We start from the raw sequence: 16,180 nt of genomic DNA on the forward strand, positions 1-16,180 counted from the left end.
GACAAAGAAATTGGAAAAGATATGGAAATTTGGGAGCTAATAAAATCTTCTGAAAATCTCCCTCTTTGGAATCAGCTATGAATAAGAGCCCTGATTCCCATGGTATGGTAAATGCCCTATATCCAATAAAATTTCACAAGATTCAGTGGGCTAATGAGCCTATCTTGTTTTTACCTACCCTGGAACCCTAACAAACCATGGCTCTGTGGCGGATGGTACCAAGAACAAATAATTAGCCAGATTCTAATGAAATTCTATAGATAAAAAAGCAGATAAAGAAAACTACAAAAAGTGGCCCACATATGTGAAGAAAATAGCTCTCCAAATATGTGAGAAATCTATGTTGAAAAGGCAAGTAACTTAACTGTCTCCACCTTAGAACTGTTTCCCTCTAGAAAGTACTATCACAGCAATGCAATGACCTAATTGCGATGCTTTGTAGGGTTATTTTGCATTTGCATATTTTCATATTTATTGCATGAAACAACTCTTGGGTATATAATTAATAAAATGCTTTTGAGATATAATTTATTTTACAATGGTTTTTATTTGAGTAGTGTGGATACAGTAGAGAGTATAAACTCAACTACAGGGGCAAGACAGTAATGTATGTGAATGAAGCAGGCCAGGTATAAGACTACAGACAGGATGGAGAGTACGTGCCCGATCTAAGGAAAGCAGCAGTTACTCAGCTCCAGCTGACTCTGCCGTGGGAGAATGCAGGCCCAGGTGTTGTCGGTCTTCAGATTTTTTAAAAAGAGAAGTTTAAAATCTAAAAACTGATGCAAAACCTCCCAATTTTTAATATTAGGAACTTATTTATTATTTAAAATACTAAGTGGCCAATCTTGCTTATAAGACAGATAATGCCCTTGGGCCCAAAGATTGTGACTTCTAGAGAAGAGCTCAAAATAAAATTCATTGACATTTGGGAGAATATTCAAAAACTTGTAAGTTAATCTTAAAAGGAAGGGAGGAAGGGCTTCCCTGGTGGTGCAGTGGTTAAGAATCCACCTGCCAATGCAGGGGACACGGGTTTGAGCCCTGGACCGGGAAGATCCCACATGCTGCGGAGCAACTAAGCCCGTGCGCCACAACTACTGAGCCTGTGCTCTACAGCCCGTGCTCCGCAACAAGAGAAGCCCGCACACCGCAACCAAGAGTAGCCCCTACTCGCTGCAACTAGAGAAAGCCCGCACACAGCAACAAAGACCCAACGCAGCCAAAAATAAATAAATAAATAAATAAAGGAAGGGAGGAAAACCATATACAGACTTGATGGATTCTTCCTATGAAATATTTAAAAAATGCTGAAATATTTTTATGTGGATAAATACAAACAAGCTGTGGGTTTAAGCCTTGGTTAGTATTTCTCGAAATGCAGGATTGTGTGGCACGTTAACAGGTATCTCATGAAAGCAAGTGCAGGTGTACAAATGTATTTGGATTAAACAAAATTGAACAGGTTTCTTTACTGCAGGATTCTCAGTATTTACTATACTAATGTAAATTTTGTGAAGTTTCAGAGCGGGATATACTATGTTACGTTTATTTAACCATAGACACCTTTTAATACAGAGAACTCTAGGTCTTTTGTGCTATACTTTAAGAAACATAGGTTTAACCCAAGAAAAAGCTTAATTCAATGTATGCATTGAGCACACACTAATAACTTAGCAGGAAGTAGACTTAATACTGTGCATTGGATTTATTCTGTAGCTATACTGTATAAAATACTATAGCTTAGCAGTATATAATTAAGATCTATGTTTTGAATTGAACTAGTAAAATATGATCCAGTTCCAGGAATCTACAGCTCCTTCTGGTTTAATATTGTCAACTAAAAAAGTGTTAGTGAGATATACTCTACTTCCTTTAAGTTATAGTCTTAAGACAGCACTTCTGAATTTTAATGTAGAGTCCTACAAAAATTTGCTAAGCAATTAAAGTAACATACAAAGCTATTTTGACGTAGAAGTAAATTAAGCTAAAACTACTACACTAATTATATCTAAAGGTTGTAAACCAAAACTAGATTCATGAAATATTGTATCTATTTCACATGAAAGCAAAGGTGTGAGACAACTAACCATCCTTTCTCATCCAATATATTTAAAAAATTCTAGAGCTAAGTCTATTTTTTACATCCTATAGCTGATATACTACTTGGTATACTTATCATAACCTGTAAAAGTAAATGTCCCTTTACTGTAAGATAAATGAAAAATTAAGAACAAAATGGCCCTTTGATATTATAGTGAAAATAAACCTATGACAGGTACATGAAATTAAAGATTGCTTTTTAAAAAGTCCTTATATACCTCTGGAAACATTTCAGGCCTATTTATGTAACTGGCTTTTAACTAAATATTTGTATATACATTTATTCTTCATATGTATTTACAGTTGTATTTTTTCCAGTGGTATAAACAATATTAAAAAACATTCTGGACCTTCTCTTTGGAACTCCACTCCATATCAAGTTCATAACCCATATTATGGAGGACAAAACGGCTTTATAGAAAGAGATATTCTAATAAAAGTAGTCCTATCTCAGAGTGAGGGAATATCAAGTAACCTTCTTTTACACTGTGGTCAATTAGTTAAACAAGTACACCTAAATTTTTTTAACATTTGTCTGCATCGTATAAACTAGTTATATAAATTACAAGATGTAATAAAGAATCTAGTCAGAAAAATGGCCATAATTTATTAAATCAGAAATCTATGGAATACAAAAATATGTATCAAAAAAAATCCTGTTACCCTACTTACTAGACAATCCTACTATGTAAGTTACATGATCACTGGGTTTTCATTTCCTCATCTTTTTAGAAAAGACAAAAATGTCACCTACCTCACAGGTTGCTATGAGGATCAAATAAGATAATGGACATAAAAGCACTGTAAGATTTAAAGCTCTATACAAATATGATGAAATAATAATAGAAACAACGACTACTGATCTGTACTACTCAACAAGGAAATAGCATTGTCACAAGAGTCAAGGCATAATGCTCAATATTATCTGCTTTCAAACAAGGGGTTCAAATTTCACAAAAGGTAATGCTATACAGCTTAATAAGTTAGTTTCTTTGTTAGTTTCTTGTTAGGTATAGGCAATTTTGTTATGTACCATTTTAAACCTACTTTAGAAAAGGATTTTTCCTTCCTCATTTTAAAAAGTTAAGGATCTCACGAAAAATGGTAAAACAAAATAAAATGTGGTTACTTAAATTATGAGGAAAAGAAGTATCAATGTTAAAAGTAAATGGAACTTGAAAAGGACCACCAGAAAAAAGAAAGACAGTATTGGTGAGTTTTATAAATTAATATAAAAAATGTCAGTAACCAGACATTATTGTGCATGCATTATTTTAAAGGGACAATATCAACATACAAGTATTCTCTGAACTGGAATACCTTCCAGTTCTTATTGAATATAGGTAAAATTTATATGTATACATATATATGTATACATTTTCAAATATTATTTTTATTTTTAAATAAACTGCCTCAAAATTTTTTCCCCAGGAAGTATATAAAAAGTAATTCGAATAGATTGTCCTACCAGAGAAAAAGCTTAATTTTGTTAAAATACGCACTAGAATATTTTCTGTGTTCTGGAAAATAGATTTAGTAGCCATAGAGACAATAAATAGTAATATAAGATTATCAAATATTCCTCTTTAATGAAGAAATTCTTACATTGTGAAACAAATCTCAAGATCTTTTGTACCAGCCAGAAGAAACTCACTTGACAGTGTCCTTTTATATTATCAGAAATTATGCCTAAAAGCATCATGCATATTAAATGCAATCTTTTACCTTCAATATCATCTGAAAAGGTAGACAGAAATAAATAAAAGGTGGGTGATAAAAAAACTTTCTTATGTAATAGTATTCACAATAAAATAAATAAGAGCTTAAAAACATCAAATAAACAATATAATCTCTTGAAAGAAGAGACTCATACTCATTTTACTCAAATCTGAGATATCCTAATAGAGATACAGCACATGCTATAAATGTAGGATTATGAGACATATTTATCAATAAATTGAAGGGTTATTAAAATATCCTCAAGGTAAAGAACTCTAAAATGAAGTTCATTATGGCAGCTAAGAATTATCTTTTGATGAAGCAGTAAAGAGAGAGTATCAATAACAGAACTGAAGGCCGTATTTCTCAATATCTAGATTTTTAAAAATTGACTCTTTCAGGCTATTACCCTAACTTCATATTTTAATCTTTCCTAGAAGAAATGATTCTACTACTGTTTCTCCAAAGAATCATTTTTAGATGTTGAATTAAAAATAAGGAGGCCAAACACATTAAGGGAAGCAAAAAGTTAGACTTTAAACATTATTAGATTGCAAATTTATAATAAAGGAAAACTACCTAATTGATGCTATATAGTTTTTTAAAACACAAAAAGTATCACTACAAATTAGAAAAGAGCTAAATTTTCCATCTGAAACAACTAAGAAGAGTCTTTTTCTTTAATGTTTTCTAACAAGTGTATTGTATTTAATTTTCTCATCTGAGAAATGACTAGGAGAAATAAGTATCTTTATCTTCAAAGTGTGTACTTGCGTGTACTGTATTTAAGTATTGTCATGTGACTGACAGCCTCTTTTTCCATGGGAACCAAATTATGTTTGCTAAAGATTTTTTACTAAAGAAATTAATAAAGTTAAATTGTCAGCTAGGTATCACAGAGAAATGAAAATTTAAGAAAAAGGATATTCAAGTCTAAGAAATTGTGACTATTCAGCACAGCCCAGTTTCAAATGTTCCTACTACTGGTATTTTGTGAAGTTAATATCTACATATATTTCTGTTCTACTGTTATTTCAATAAAATATGTGCAAACTCAATATTATCTACATTTCCTTATGCCTTGTCTACTCAGATTTTGGAAGACCCTATAACTTCCATCTATATTAGACATAAAATGCATGAATATCGCCCTTCTGATTGTCTAGAAAAATGAAAGACACACTGTGTCCTACTACAACAGCCAATGTGATGTGAGGAAAGCACTCTTCAACAGCATTGTAAAATGTTACTCAGTGCATGTTTTTACAATAAATGGAACAAAATGTATAGACTTCCAGTCAAGTATTTCACATGCTGGGAGTTCCCTGGTGGGCCTAGTGGTCAGGATTCCAGGCTTTCACTGCTGTGGCCTGGGTTCAGTCCCAGGTCTGGGAACTGAGATCCTGCAAGCCGCGTGGCGTCACCAAAACAAAACAAGACAAAACCTTCTAAATTTAAAAAATTGTTGCTCTTTATAAGTTAATGTAAGTCTTATGTGAAAAGTTTAAGTATATATCAGGAAAAACCCTCTAACTTCATATTGCTCACCAGGTAACATATTAATAAAATAGTCTGATTTTTAATCAATAGCCAAAAATGATTATTTAAATAATCTGCTCAACTCATTCTGCTCAACTAAAATCAATACAAAGAGAGGGAAAAATATTTTTTAAAAAAGAAGAATCTAATTCCATCTCCAAATCACATACAAAGCAATCATCTTAAAGGTATTTTTCTGGAACTAAGCTAATGTCTTCCCTTTATTGATGAAAAACAAAAACCAAAAAGCAGAAAACAAAAAAAGAAGAAAAAAAGAAAAAATCCTTATAAATAAATTTATAAAATAAACTCAACCTTAAACCAGCAAAATTGGCACAATCCAGTTGATTTTATGTACAGAGAACACAGTAAAAGAAACTTACCTACTTCTTCTTCTTCATCATTAGATATTATATTATATAGTGTGTCCAAAGCATAACCTATTATTTCAGAATCCGAACTGGAAGAAAGAAATTATTATACTTATACACTGCTAGTTAGAGTATAGCTGTTATGACCATTTTATACTCTTATTTAACAAGACTGTAGGAAATATTAATCCCATTTCTGAAAACCTACCCTAAGAAAATATCAGAGTGCAAACTGTAAAGATGTATAAAGGTTTATTTTTATTTATAATAGTGAAAAATTAGAAGCAACCTACATGTCTAATAATTTTTTTAAAAAGTGTGGTAAATCCATACCTATAGCAGCAGTTATAAAATGTATTTTTAAAGAATGTTTAACGACATGGTAATTAAAACACCCTTGATTTAGTGCCAGTAGGAAAAAACTGAATATTAACAATTAATGTGCAGAATGATCCAATCTAGCAAAAAATATATATATACATTCATGTGTGTCTATATATATTTTAAGAAAACCTTATAAATAAATTTGTAAAATAAACCCAACTTTAAAACCAGCAAAATTAGTACAAGCCAGGTAATTTTATAAGTCTGTATGTTTACATATATGCTTTATAATATATATATAATCTTTATATAACACATATAATGTTTATGTAAACATAACAGTGTTATCTCTAGTTGGACCTCTAGAATTTGTTTCCCTGATTTATATCTTATTTTCTAAAAAAAAAAAAAAAATATCTTATGGTAAACATGTACTATTTATAATGTCAGGAAGTGTAAGATTTTTTTCTTTTTTTCTTTTCTCTTTTGTTTCAGGAAGTATAAGATTTTTTAGTTGTTGATAAACAGACAAATTTTGAAAGCATGATGGAGGATGATGGCATATAGAGTGAAAAGCAAGGGTGAGATACAGGTCAGAAAGATCCAGTGAATATGAAGAAGTGACTAGGAGTGAAAGCAAAGATGAGGGACAAAAGGGGTCACAACCAGAGGATATAAATCTCAAATGAAGTGGGTCTTTAAAATTATTATTATTTATCATTCTTGTTTTTGAGAAATTTTGAGGGACATCTTTTAAGAGACTATTGAGAAAAGTAGGAACAGAAGGGAACTTCCTGAAAATGAAAATCCAACAACTAACATATGTAACGGTGAAAGACTAAATGCTTTACCCCTAAGATGAGGAACAAGATAACGATGTCTCCTCCAGCCACTTCTATCCAACATTGAACTTGAGGTTCTAGCTCCAGCAATTAGGCAAGAAAAGGAAATAAAAGGCATACAGATTGGAAAGGAAGAACTAAAACTACACCTATTCCCAGATGACATGATCTTGTACACAGAAAATCCTAAGGAATCCACTAAAAACCTATTAGAACTAGTAAACAAATTCAGCAAAATTGAAAGACATATGCTCAATATAAAAAAAAAATCAGGGCTTCCCTGGTGGCGCAGTGGTTGAGAATCTGCCTGCTAATGCAGGGGACACGGGTTCGATCCCTGGTCTGGGAAGATCCCGCATGCCGCGGAGCAACTAGGCCCGTGAGCCACAACAGCTGAGCCTGCGCGTCTGGAGCCTGTGCTCCACAACAAGAGAGGCCTCAATAGTGAGAGGCCCGCGCACCGCGATGAAGAGTGGCCCCCACTCGCCGCAACTGGTGAAAGCCCTTGCACAGAAACGAAGACCCAACACAGCCAAAAATAAATAAATAAATAAATAAATAATTAAAAAAAAAAAATCAGTTGTATTTCTGTATACTAGCAATGAACAATCAGAAAATAAAATTAAAAGAACAATTCCATTTAAATAACATAAAAAAGATTTAAATACTTTGGAATAAATTTTACTAAAGTACAAGACTGAAAACTACAAAACACTGTTAAAAGAAATTACCTAAAACTCAAATAAATGAAAAGGTAATCTGTGTTCATGAATAGGAAGATGTAATGTTGTTAACATGGTAATATACCCCAACTTGATTTATAGATTCACACAGTCCCTATAAAAATCCCAGCTGCCAGCTGATCATAAAATCTGTATGGGAATTCAACGTATCCAGAATAGCCAAAATAATCTTCAAAAAGAAAAACAGAGTTGAAGGGCTCACATTTTCTGATTTCAAAACTTACCGCAAAATTATAGTAATCAAGACTGTGGCACTGGCATAAGAACAGACATGGAGATCAACAGAATAGACAGTCTAAAAATAAAGTCTAACATTTATTTCAATTGATTTTTGGCAAGGATGCAAAGACCATTCAATGAGGAAAGAACAATCTCTTTAGCAAATGGTGCTAGGACAACTAGATATCCACATGCAAAAAATTGAAGCTGGACCCCTACTTCACACCATATACAAAAATTAACTCAAAATGGGACATAAGATCTAAATGTAAGAGCTAAAGCTATAAAACTCTTAGAAGAAAACACAGGTACAAATATTCAAAGCACTGGATTAGGCAATGGTTTCTTAGATTTGACACCAACAGCATAAGCAAGAAAAGATAAAACAGATAAATTGCATTTTGTCAAAATTAAAAACTTTTGTCCTTCAAAGGACACTATCAAGAAAATGTCCTTTGGGGCTTCCCTGGTGGCGCAGTGGTTCAGAATCCGCCTGCCAATGCAGGGGACACAGGTTCGAGCCCTGGTCCAGGAAGATCCCACATGCGGCAGAGCAACTAAGCCTGTGCACAGCTACTGAAGCCCGTGCGCCTAGAGCCCATGCTCCGAAACAAAGAGAAGCCACCACAATGAGAAGCCCGTGCACCGTAATGAAGAGTAGCCCCCGCTCGCCGCAACTAAAGCCCTCGTGCAGCAACGAAGGCCCATCACTGCCAAAAAAAAAATAAAATAAATACAATAAATAAATTAAAAAAAAAAGTGTCCTTTGACGACCCAAAGAATGGGAAAAAAAATATCTGCAAATCATATGTCTGTTAAGGGACTTGTATCCAGAATGTATACATACAATTGAATAATAAAAAGACAAGTAACCAAATTAATAGCAGGCAAAAGACTTAGACATTTCCCTAAAAAAGATATACAAGGGGACTTTCCCTGTGGTCCAGTGGTTAAGACTACACGTTTCCACTGCAGGTGGCCCGGGTTCAATCCCTGGTCAGGGACCTAAGATCCCTCATGCCTCAGGGCCAAAATAATAATAATAATAATCATTAAAAAAATAAAAAAGATACACAAACGGTAAATAAGTACATGAAAAGATATGCAACATCGTTAGTCATTAGGTAAATACAAATCAAAACCAAAATAAGATGCCGAGTTACACCCACTAGGATGGCCATTTTAAAAAAGGGACAATAACAAGTGTTGGTGAGGAGAAACTGGACCCTTATACACTTCAGATGAAGATATAAAATGGTGCAGCCTCCATGCAAGAGTTCGGCAATTTCTTAAAAAGTTAAACCACATGACCCAACAATTGCATTCCTTTGTATAAAACACATGTTCACACAAAAACGAGTACACAAATGTTCATAAGAGCATTATTCATAACAGCCAATAAACGGAAATATCCCAAACGTCTGTCAACAGAAGAATGGATAAACAAATATGGTATATCCATACAATGGAATATTATTCAGACAAAAAAGGGATGAAATACTAATACATGTTATAACACGGATGGACCTTGAAATATTATGCTAAGTGAAAGAAGCCAGACACAAAAGCCACACATTGTATGATTCCATTTATATGAAATGTCCAAAACAGTCAAATTTATATAGATACAAAGGAGGTTGGTGGTTGCTAGGCACTGGGGGGAGGAGGGAATAGGCAATGACAACTAATGGATACTGAATTTCTTCTGAAGTGATGAAAATGTTCTGGAATTAGATAGCGGTGATAGTTGCACAACTTTGTGAATATACTAAAACCGTTGAAATGTACACTTAAAAAAAAAAACCCAAAAAACTACTGAGGTGTCACGGTTTGGAAACACCAGTTTCCATCAGACAACTTTCAGGCCCTGAGTGTGGGACTTGGGAGAATGAGCAGTCTCTCCTCAAGACGGCTATAAGAGAAGCAGACCCATGGACAGATGGAGAGTTTCAAGCCAGGCCAAGAAAGGGAACACAACTCTCTGTGATGTAGCCAGGCATGAAGGGGATTCAGTTGAAGGATTCTGAGAGTGTTAGTTAGGCCAAGAGCTGAAGCATAAAAGAGTAATGAAGATGAGAAGTGGAAAGAGACGGCTGCACAATATAGACCTTTGCAATCAGTGAAGTTAAGAAAACACTCACAGAACATTTTGAGAACAGAAGATAACAGATAAGTATTGGAAGCAAATGGAAAGGGAATTTAGCACAAGAGAAGGAATGAAACACAAGAAGGCTCAGAGAAGTTTGGCTATGTTTGTTGCCTAAGGGTCATAATAAAACACCCATCAGCCTCTAACATGATCAATTATTAGTTCACACATTCACCAGGCTATATGGTACACCCTATTTCTAAACATGGTGCCTGGCACACAGTAAATGTGCTATAAATGTTTTAAAAAATATATTTCTTAACCTTTATATCAAGAGTATCTACACATTTATTTTCTACTGTGCACTAAAAATGACAATAAGGGCCACTTTACATAGAGGTAGATTCTGTTTTCCATATCAAGATGTTAGTGGTTTCATTACCAACTTTATAAGACTCAGTGAGAAAATGTATAAAGACACATGAAATAAAAAAGAAAAATTATATGTATGTATAATAATCACACTGAAGTTTTTTTGATCTAAGGCCCATTTTCTCATATAACTTGGAATATTGTTTAAAGCAGGTAACTGACTTGGGTTACTTTATTAGTTTTCTACTGATGCTGTAATAAATTACCACAAACTTAGTGGCTTATACAATACAAATATAGTACCTTACTGTTCTGGAAGTCAGAGGTCTGAAATGGGTCTCACCGGACTAAAATCAAGGTCTCAGCAGGGCTGCCTTCCTTTCTGATGGCTTTAAGGGGAGAATCCATTTCCTTGCTTTTTCCAGTTCTAGAGGCCTCCTTTCATCTTTAAAGCCAGCAAAGACAGGCTGAGATCTTCTCATATCACCTCATTCTGGCCTCCTCTTCTGCATTCCTCTTCTACTTTTAAGAAACCTCAGGATTATACTGGGCCCACCTGGATAACCCAGCATAATCTCCCCTATCTCAAAATCCATAACCTAATCATATCTTCAAAGCCCCTTTGCCATCTAAGGTAACATTCATAGGTTGTGCTGGTAGAATATAAATATCTTTGGGGGAACCATTATTCTGCCTACTGCAGTTGCCCACTCTGGTGTTAATAAAACAGACAGTCCTGACATATCCAGTGGATTTATTCAAACACATTAGAATTAGTAGGCTTTGAAAGGTAGACAATGTGGGTTACACTGAGGAGGATAGAAAAGGTTCTAACTGGTATGAACAAGCAGCTGGGCATTGCTGAAATATAATTACAAAAGGGGTTATGAGGTTAGACAAGCAGCATCTTGATCTTTAAAAAGCTTATATGCTTTGCTTTGTTTGAGGAACTTGGACTTCACACTGCACGGAGCTGTGAAATACATTAAATAGGTGAGTGATAGAAGATTTACATTTCAGACAGAAATGTAAATGAAATGAAATTCTTGAAATGAATGGAAGGACAAAGCGATCAGAGGCAAAGAATACAGTTTGAGGTGGTGGTCGTTTTAAAATATGTCAAAAAAACCTCTCTGATACAGCTCCTTTCAAAAGGTGGACCCTAATTCTCCTCTTTTTAAGTGTAGGCTGTATTTATTTACTTGCTTCTAATAAAATAAAATGTGATGGGACTGATGATATGTGACTTCTGAGACTAAGTCCTACAAGGCATTGTGGCTTTGTTCTCTCTCTAGGATCACCTGCTTTGGGAGAAGCCAGTTCCCATATCATGAGGATGATCAAGCAGCCCTACAGAGAGAGCAACAAGGTGAGGTACTGAGGCCTCTTGCCAACAGCAGTGTGAGTGAGCCATCTTGGAATCAGGTACTCCAGCCCCAGTCAAGCCTTCAGATGACTGTACTCCTGGACGACATCTTGCATGCAACCTCATGAGAGACCCTGAACCAGACCACCTAGCTAAGCCACTTCTGAATTCCTGATCCACAGAAACTGTGACATAAATATTTGTTATTTTGAGCCAGTAAGCTTTGAGGTAATATGTTATGCAGCAATAGATAACTAATACAGCAGCTATGAAAATGGCTTAAGTGATTGATATTGAGAGCCAGAACTAAGCCCAACAATGGAAATGAAGAAAATTCACGGATTCCAGCTTTTTTTTTGTCTGGATGGGCATAATGGGTTAAGGAGAGGGATAAGTTCAGCACAAATCCTCCAGTTTCCTGTTTTAATGGAAAGGTGCTAACTGGGATGAACTTGGGTCAAAAGGCAGTTGAAGTGGATTGGGTGGGTAGGGGGGATGTGGTGGAACAGGAGTAGGACAACTAGAGACAAATTAACTTTTGAACATTTATAATTTAAGATACCTCTGAGAGCTCTTGATATGGTAGAAAAGTCTGTTGAACAGCTAAAGCTTTAGGATATATTTATTAACTAGGGGTAAAATTTGAAAATTATTCATGTATAGTTGTTAATTAAAACCAAAGATGCAGATACTCTCCTAAAGAGAAATTGAAAGAGCAAAAACTAGGCTGAGTGATTTTTCCCTTAAGACATCGTTCTATTAATACAGTTTATTTCTCTCCCCCAAAAAAGAAAGTCTGAATAACTGATATACCATAATACTCATATTATATTAGAGAACAGTACATTATAGTATATCTGAATGAAAATCAACAGATTCACTTGGTCAATTCAAACTCCAAATTTTAAGCCTTTAATTAGCAGTAACTTCATTACATTTTTATATAATGGAAAACTTTCAACCCCTGAAGGTTGAGATTATGTCTGTCCTAATGCTTAGTTAGCACAGTGGTTTGCACCTAGTATCCAATAACTGTTTACTGAAATGACAACTGAAAGTAAAAACTTAATAGCCTTAATATGTCAATCGTTTCTGGAATAGTGACTCTAAAACAAATTAATTAAAATTTCAAGAAAAATTAGGGGGAAAAATCATTAAATAGAGACATACCGATCTGTTTGTAAAACATGGATAAGATGTTCCATAGCTTGAATACCCACTTCCAAGCGATATTTCTGCACAAAAGAAAAATGTTATTTAAGTAACTAATATCCAACTTAATAAACTTAATAACTGATAAAGTGTTACAGACCTTAGATAATGATTTGAGAGCACGCACAGCATTTCTTCGATCATCCAGTAAAGTAGATGAAGCTACTCTATCACAAAGCTTTTGAATCTGTCAGGGAAAAATGAAATAGCATTAATAGAATAAAAAGAACAAAAAAGAAACATGAAATTTCCCCCCAAATTTATACCATTTATTTTGGAAAAAAAAAATCAATAAATGGGATGTCATGGAAATAGTCTTTACACAAATCGAAATAACTAGGTAGTATTATAATCTTGTTACAGAGATCAAATAGATTTTTCAGAGACTTGAAAAATGAAAGTGGTGGAAGAGAAGTCAAATAAAGTAAGTCATATAAATTCAGGAATTAAGAGAAATCAGTAGAACCAGAGCTTGCTAAACATACCTATTACAGCTGTTTGAACCAAGAGGGTTGCATAATCCATTAGGGTTATGGTATATGATGGGAAGTTAATAAAAGAAAATTGTAAATAATCATTGTTTACATCATAACTTCACCCTAACGCTTCCACTATATATTTGAACGAGAAAAGTCAGAACTGTTTATCAAAAATTTAAAGTGTGCCTCAAAATCTAGAAAGGTGAAATGTTCCAAGCTTTTAATAAATTTGCAGGAATTAAAATTTGAACTGAACTTTAAAATAAACCTTGCAGCATTATTTACAATTGGAAAAAATTGGAAACAACTGTCCATCAAGAGAAGAAAAACTAAATAAATTGTGGTACATTCTTCAGTTGAATACTATGCAGCTACTCAAAAAAATTAACTGTACTGACATGAAAATACTGTGATTTAATAAACAGTGGGGAGGACTTCCCTGGTGATGCAGTGGTTAACAATCCGCCTGCCAATGCAGGGGACACGGGTTCGAGCCCTGATCTGAGAAGATCCCACATGCTGCAGAGCAGCTAAGCCCGTGCGCCACAACTACTGACCCTGTGCTCTAGAGCCTGCGAGCCACAACTACTGAGAATGCACGCATGCCACAACTACTGAAGCCCGCGTGCCTAGAGCCCGTGCTGCGCAACAAGAGAAGCCACCGTAATGAGAAGCCCGTGCACCACAATGAAGAGTAGCAGCCGCTCACTGCAACTAGAGAAAGCCCACGTGCAGCAACAAACACCCAAACACAGCCAAAAATAAATTAATTAATTTAAAATAAATAAATAAATAAATAGTGGGGGGGAAAAAGAGCAAGTGGTAAAACTATATGTAAATTGTGAGCCCACTGTAGCAAAAGTACCAAACTGTGTGTGTATGTAAAATTGCATTAAAAAAGAATTTGGAAACTTAAAACTATAAAAACTTCTAGAAGAAAGCACTGGAGAAAATCCTTGTGACTTTAAAGTAGGCAAAGTTTTCTCAGACACATACTAAGAGTGTAATTGATAAAAGAAAAACATGGTAGTTTGGACTTCATCACTCCTGTTCTTCAAAAGACAGTGTTAAGAGAATGAAAAGATAAGCCACAGAATAGATGAAAATACTTGGAAAACATCTGATAAAGAACAGTTTTTTAAACCACTATACTCAGGTCCTTTATAGCTCTAACAGTTTGTTACTATTTTGTTATTATTTATTCCTTAATGACAGTTCTTAGTAAGATTCTATAAATATGATTTTGGCATAGCACAAACTTTTGCATCCTATGTATTGAAATTAATGGCTTAAATACATATAGTGTTTTCCAAATTATGTTCTATAGACTTCCGGTGTCCCAGAAGATATCAAAAGACTTCCTATGATCACAGAACCAGTGAGAAACACAAGGTTATACAAAATTAAATATGTTTCTGCACTACAGGATTTCTAGAAGTCTTTACTATACTGATTTGCATTTCTTCATACTGCAAATGTAGTATGTTAACTGAGCTTAGCTTTACTTTTTGATTTAATTCATTCTAACTACTAACATTTGGAAATTATTCCTACCTTAAACTGTATTTACTTCATAGTAATTATATTGACTTTCCAATATGAAACTAAAACCTTCTCTTTATTAAATAATTGGTTGATAGTTTTTCTACTATAATTTTGTTTTTACCATGAAAAAAACTACATAAATATCTCCTGAAAAGAGATAAATCTCAGTTTAAAGAATTTCTTAGGCCAAAAAATGTTTTCCTGAGTATGAGTATAATTTCTTCTACTTGGGTCTTGTAGATCTTTATTTTTTTAATTTTTTTTAAATTTTATTTTATTTTACTTATTTTTTTATACAGCAGGCTCTTATTAGTCATCAATTTTATACACATCAGTGTATACATGTCAATCCCAATCGCCCAATTCATCACACCACCATCCCCACCACCCCGTGGCTTTCCCCCCTTGGTGTCCATACGTTTGTTCTCTACAACTGTGTCTCAACATCTACCCTGCAAACCGGTTCATCTGTACCATTTTTCTAGGTTCCACATACATACGTTAATACACGATATTTGTTTTTCTTTTTCTGACTTGCTTCACTCTGTATGACAGTCTCTAGATCCATCCACGTCTCAACAAATGACCCAATTTCGTTCCTTTTTATGGCTGAGTAATATTCCATTGTATATATGTACCACAACTTCTTTATCCATTCATCTGCCAACGGGCATTTAGGTTGCTTCCATGACCTGGCTATTGTAAATAGTGCTGCAGTGAACATTGGGGTGCATGTCTTTTTGAATTATGGTTCTCTGGGTATACGCCCAGTAGTGGGATTGCTGGATCATATGGTAATTCTATTCATAGTTTTTTAAGGAACCACCATACTGTTCTCCATAGTGGCTGTATCAATTTACATTCCCACCAACAGTGCAAGAGGGTTCCCTTTTCTCCACACCCTCTCCAGCATTTGTTGTTTGTAGATTTTCTGATGATGCCCATTCTAACTGGTGTGAGGTGATACCTCATTGTAATTTTGATTTGCATTTCTCTAATGATTAGTGATGTTGAGCAGCTTTTCATGTGCTTCTTGGCCATCTGTATGTCTTCTTTGGAGAAATGTCTATTTAGGTCTTCTGCCCATTTTTGGATTGGGTTGTTTGTTTCTTTAATATTGACCTGCATGAGATGTTTATATATTTTGGAGATTAATCCTTTGTCCGTTGATTCATTTGCAAATATTTTCTCCCATTCGGAGGGTTGTCTTTTCTTCTTGTTTATGGTTTCCTTTGCTTTGCAAAAGCTTTGAAGTTT

General features: G+C 34.4%; 1 protein-coding gene across 3 annotated transcripts in view; it reads right to left on the reverse strand.

Annotated features, from left to right (window-relative positions):
- USO1 (USO1 vesicle transport factor) overlaps window positions 1-16,180 on the reverse strand; it is an 88,733-nt gene that overhangs the window by 48,923 nt on the left and 23,630 nt on the right. For 2 of the 3 annotated variants that reach the window (XM_059922830.1, XM_059922831.1), the window contains exons 2-4: window positions 13,000-13,086; window positions 12,858-12,922; window positions 5,745-5,821 (exon numbers count right to left, since the gene is read on the reverse strand). In XM_059922830.1, coding sequence (XP_059778813.1) covers window positions 5,745-5,821; window positions 12,858-12,922; window positions 13,000-13,086 — 229 coding nt within the window. The remainder of the gene's footprint in view (window positions 1-5,744; window positions 5,822-12,857; window positions 12,923-12,999; window positions 13,087-16,180) is intronic. The other variant, XM_059922832.1, reaches the window with a different exon arrangement.

This window comes from Balaenoptera ricei, chromosome 5 (genome assembly GCF_028023285.1).
Source record: "Balaenoptera ricei isolate mBalRic1 chromosome 5, mBalRic1.hap2, whole genome shotgun sequence".
Classification (NCBI taxonomy): domain Eukaryota; kingdom Metazoa; phylum Chordata; class Mammalia; order Artiodactyla; family Balaenopteridae; genus Balaenoptera; species Balaenoptera ricei.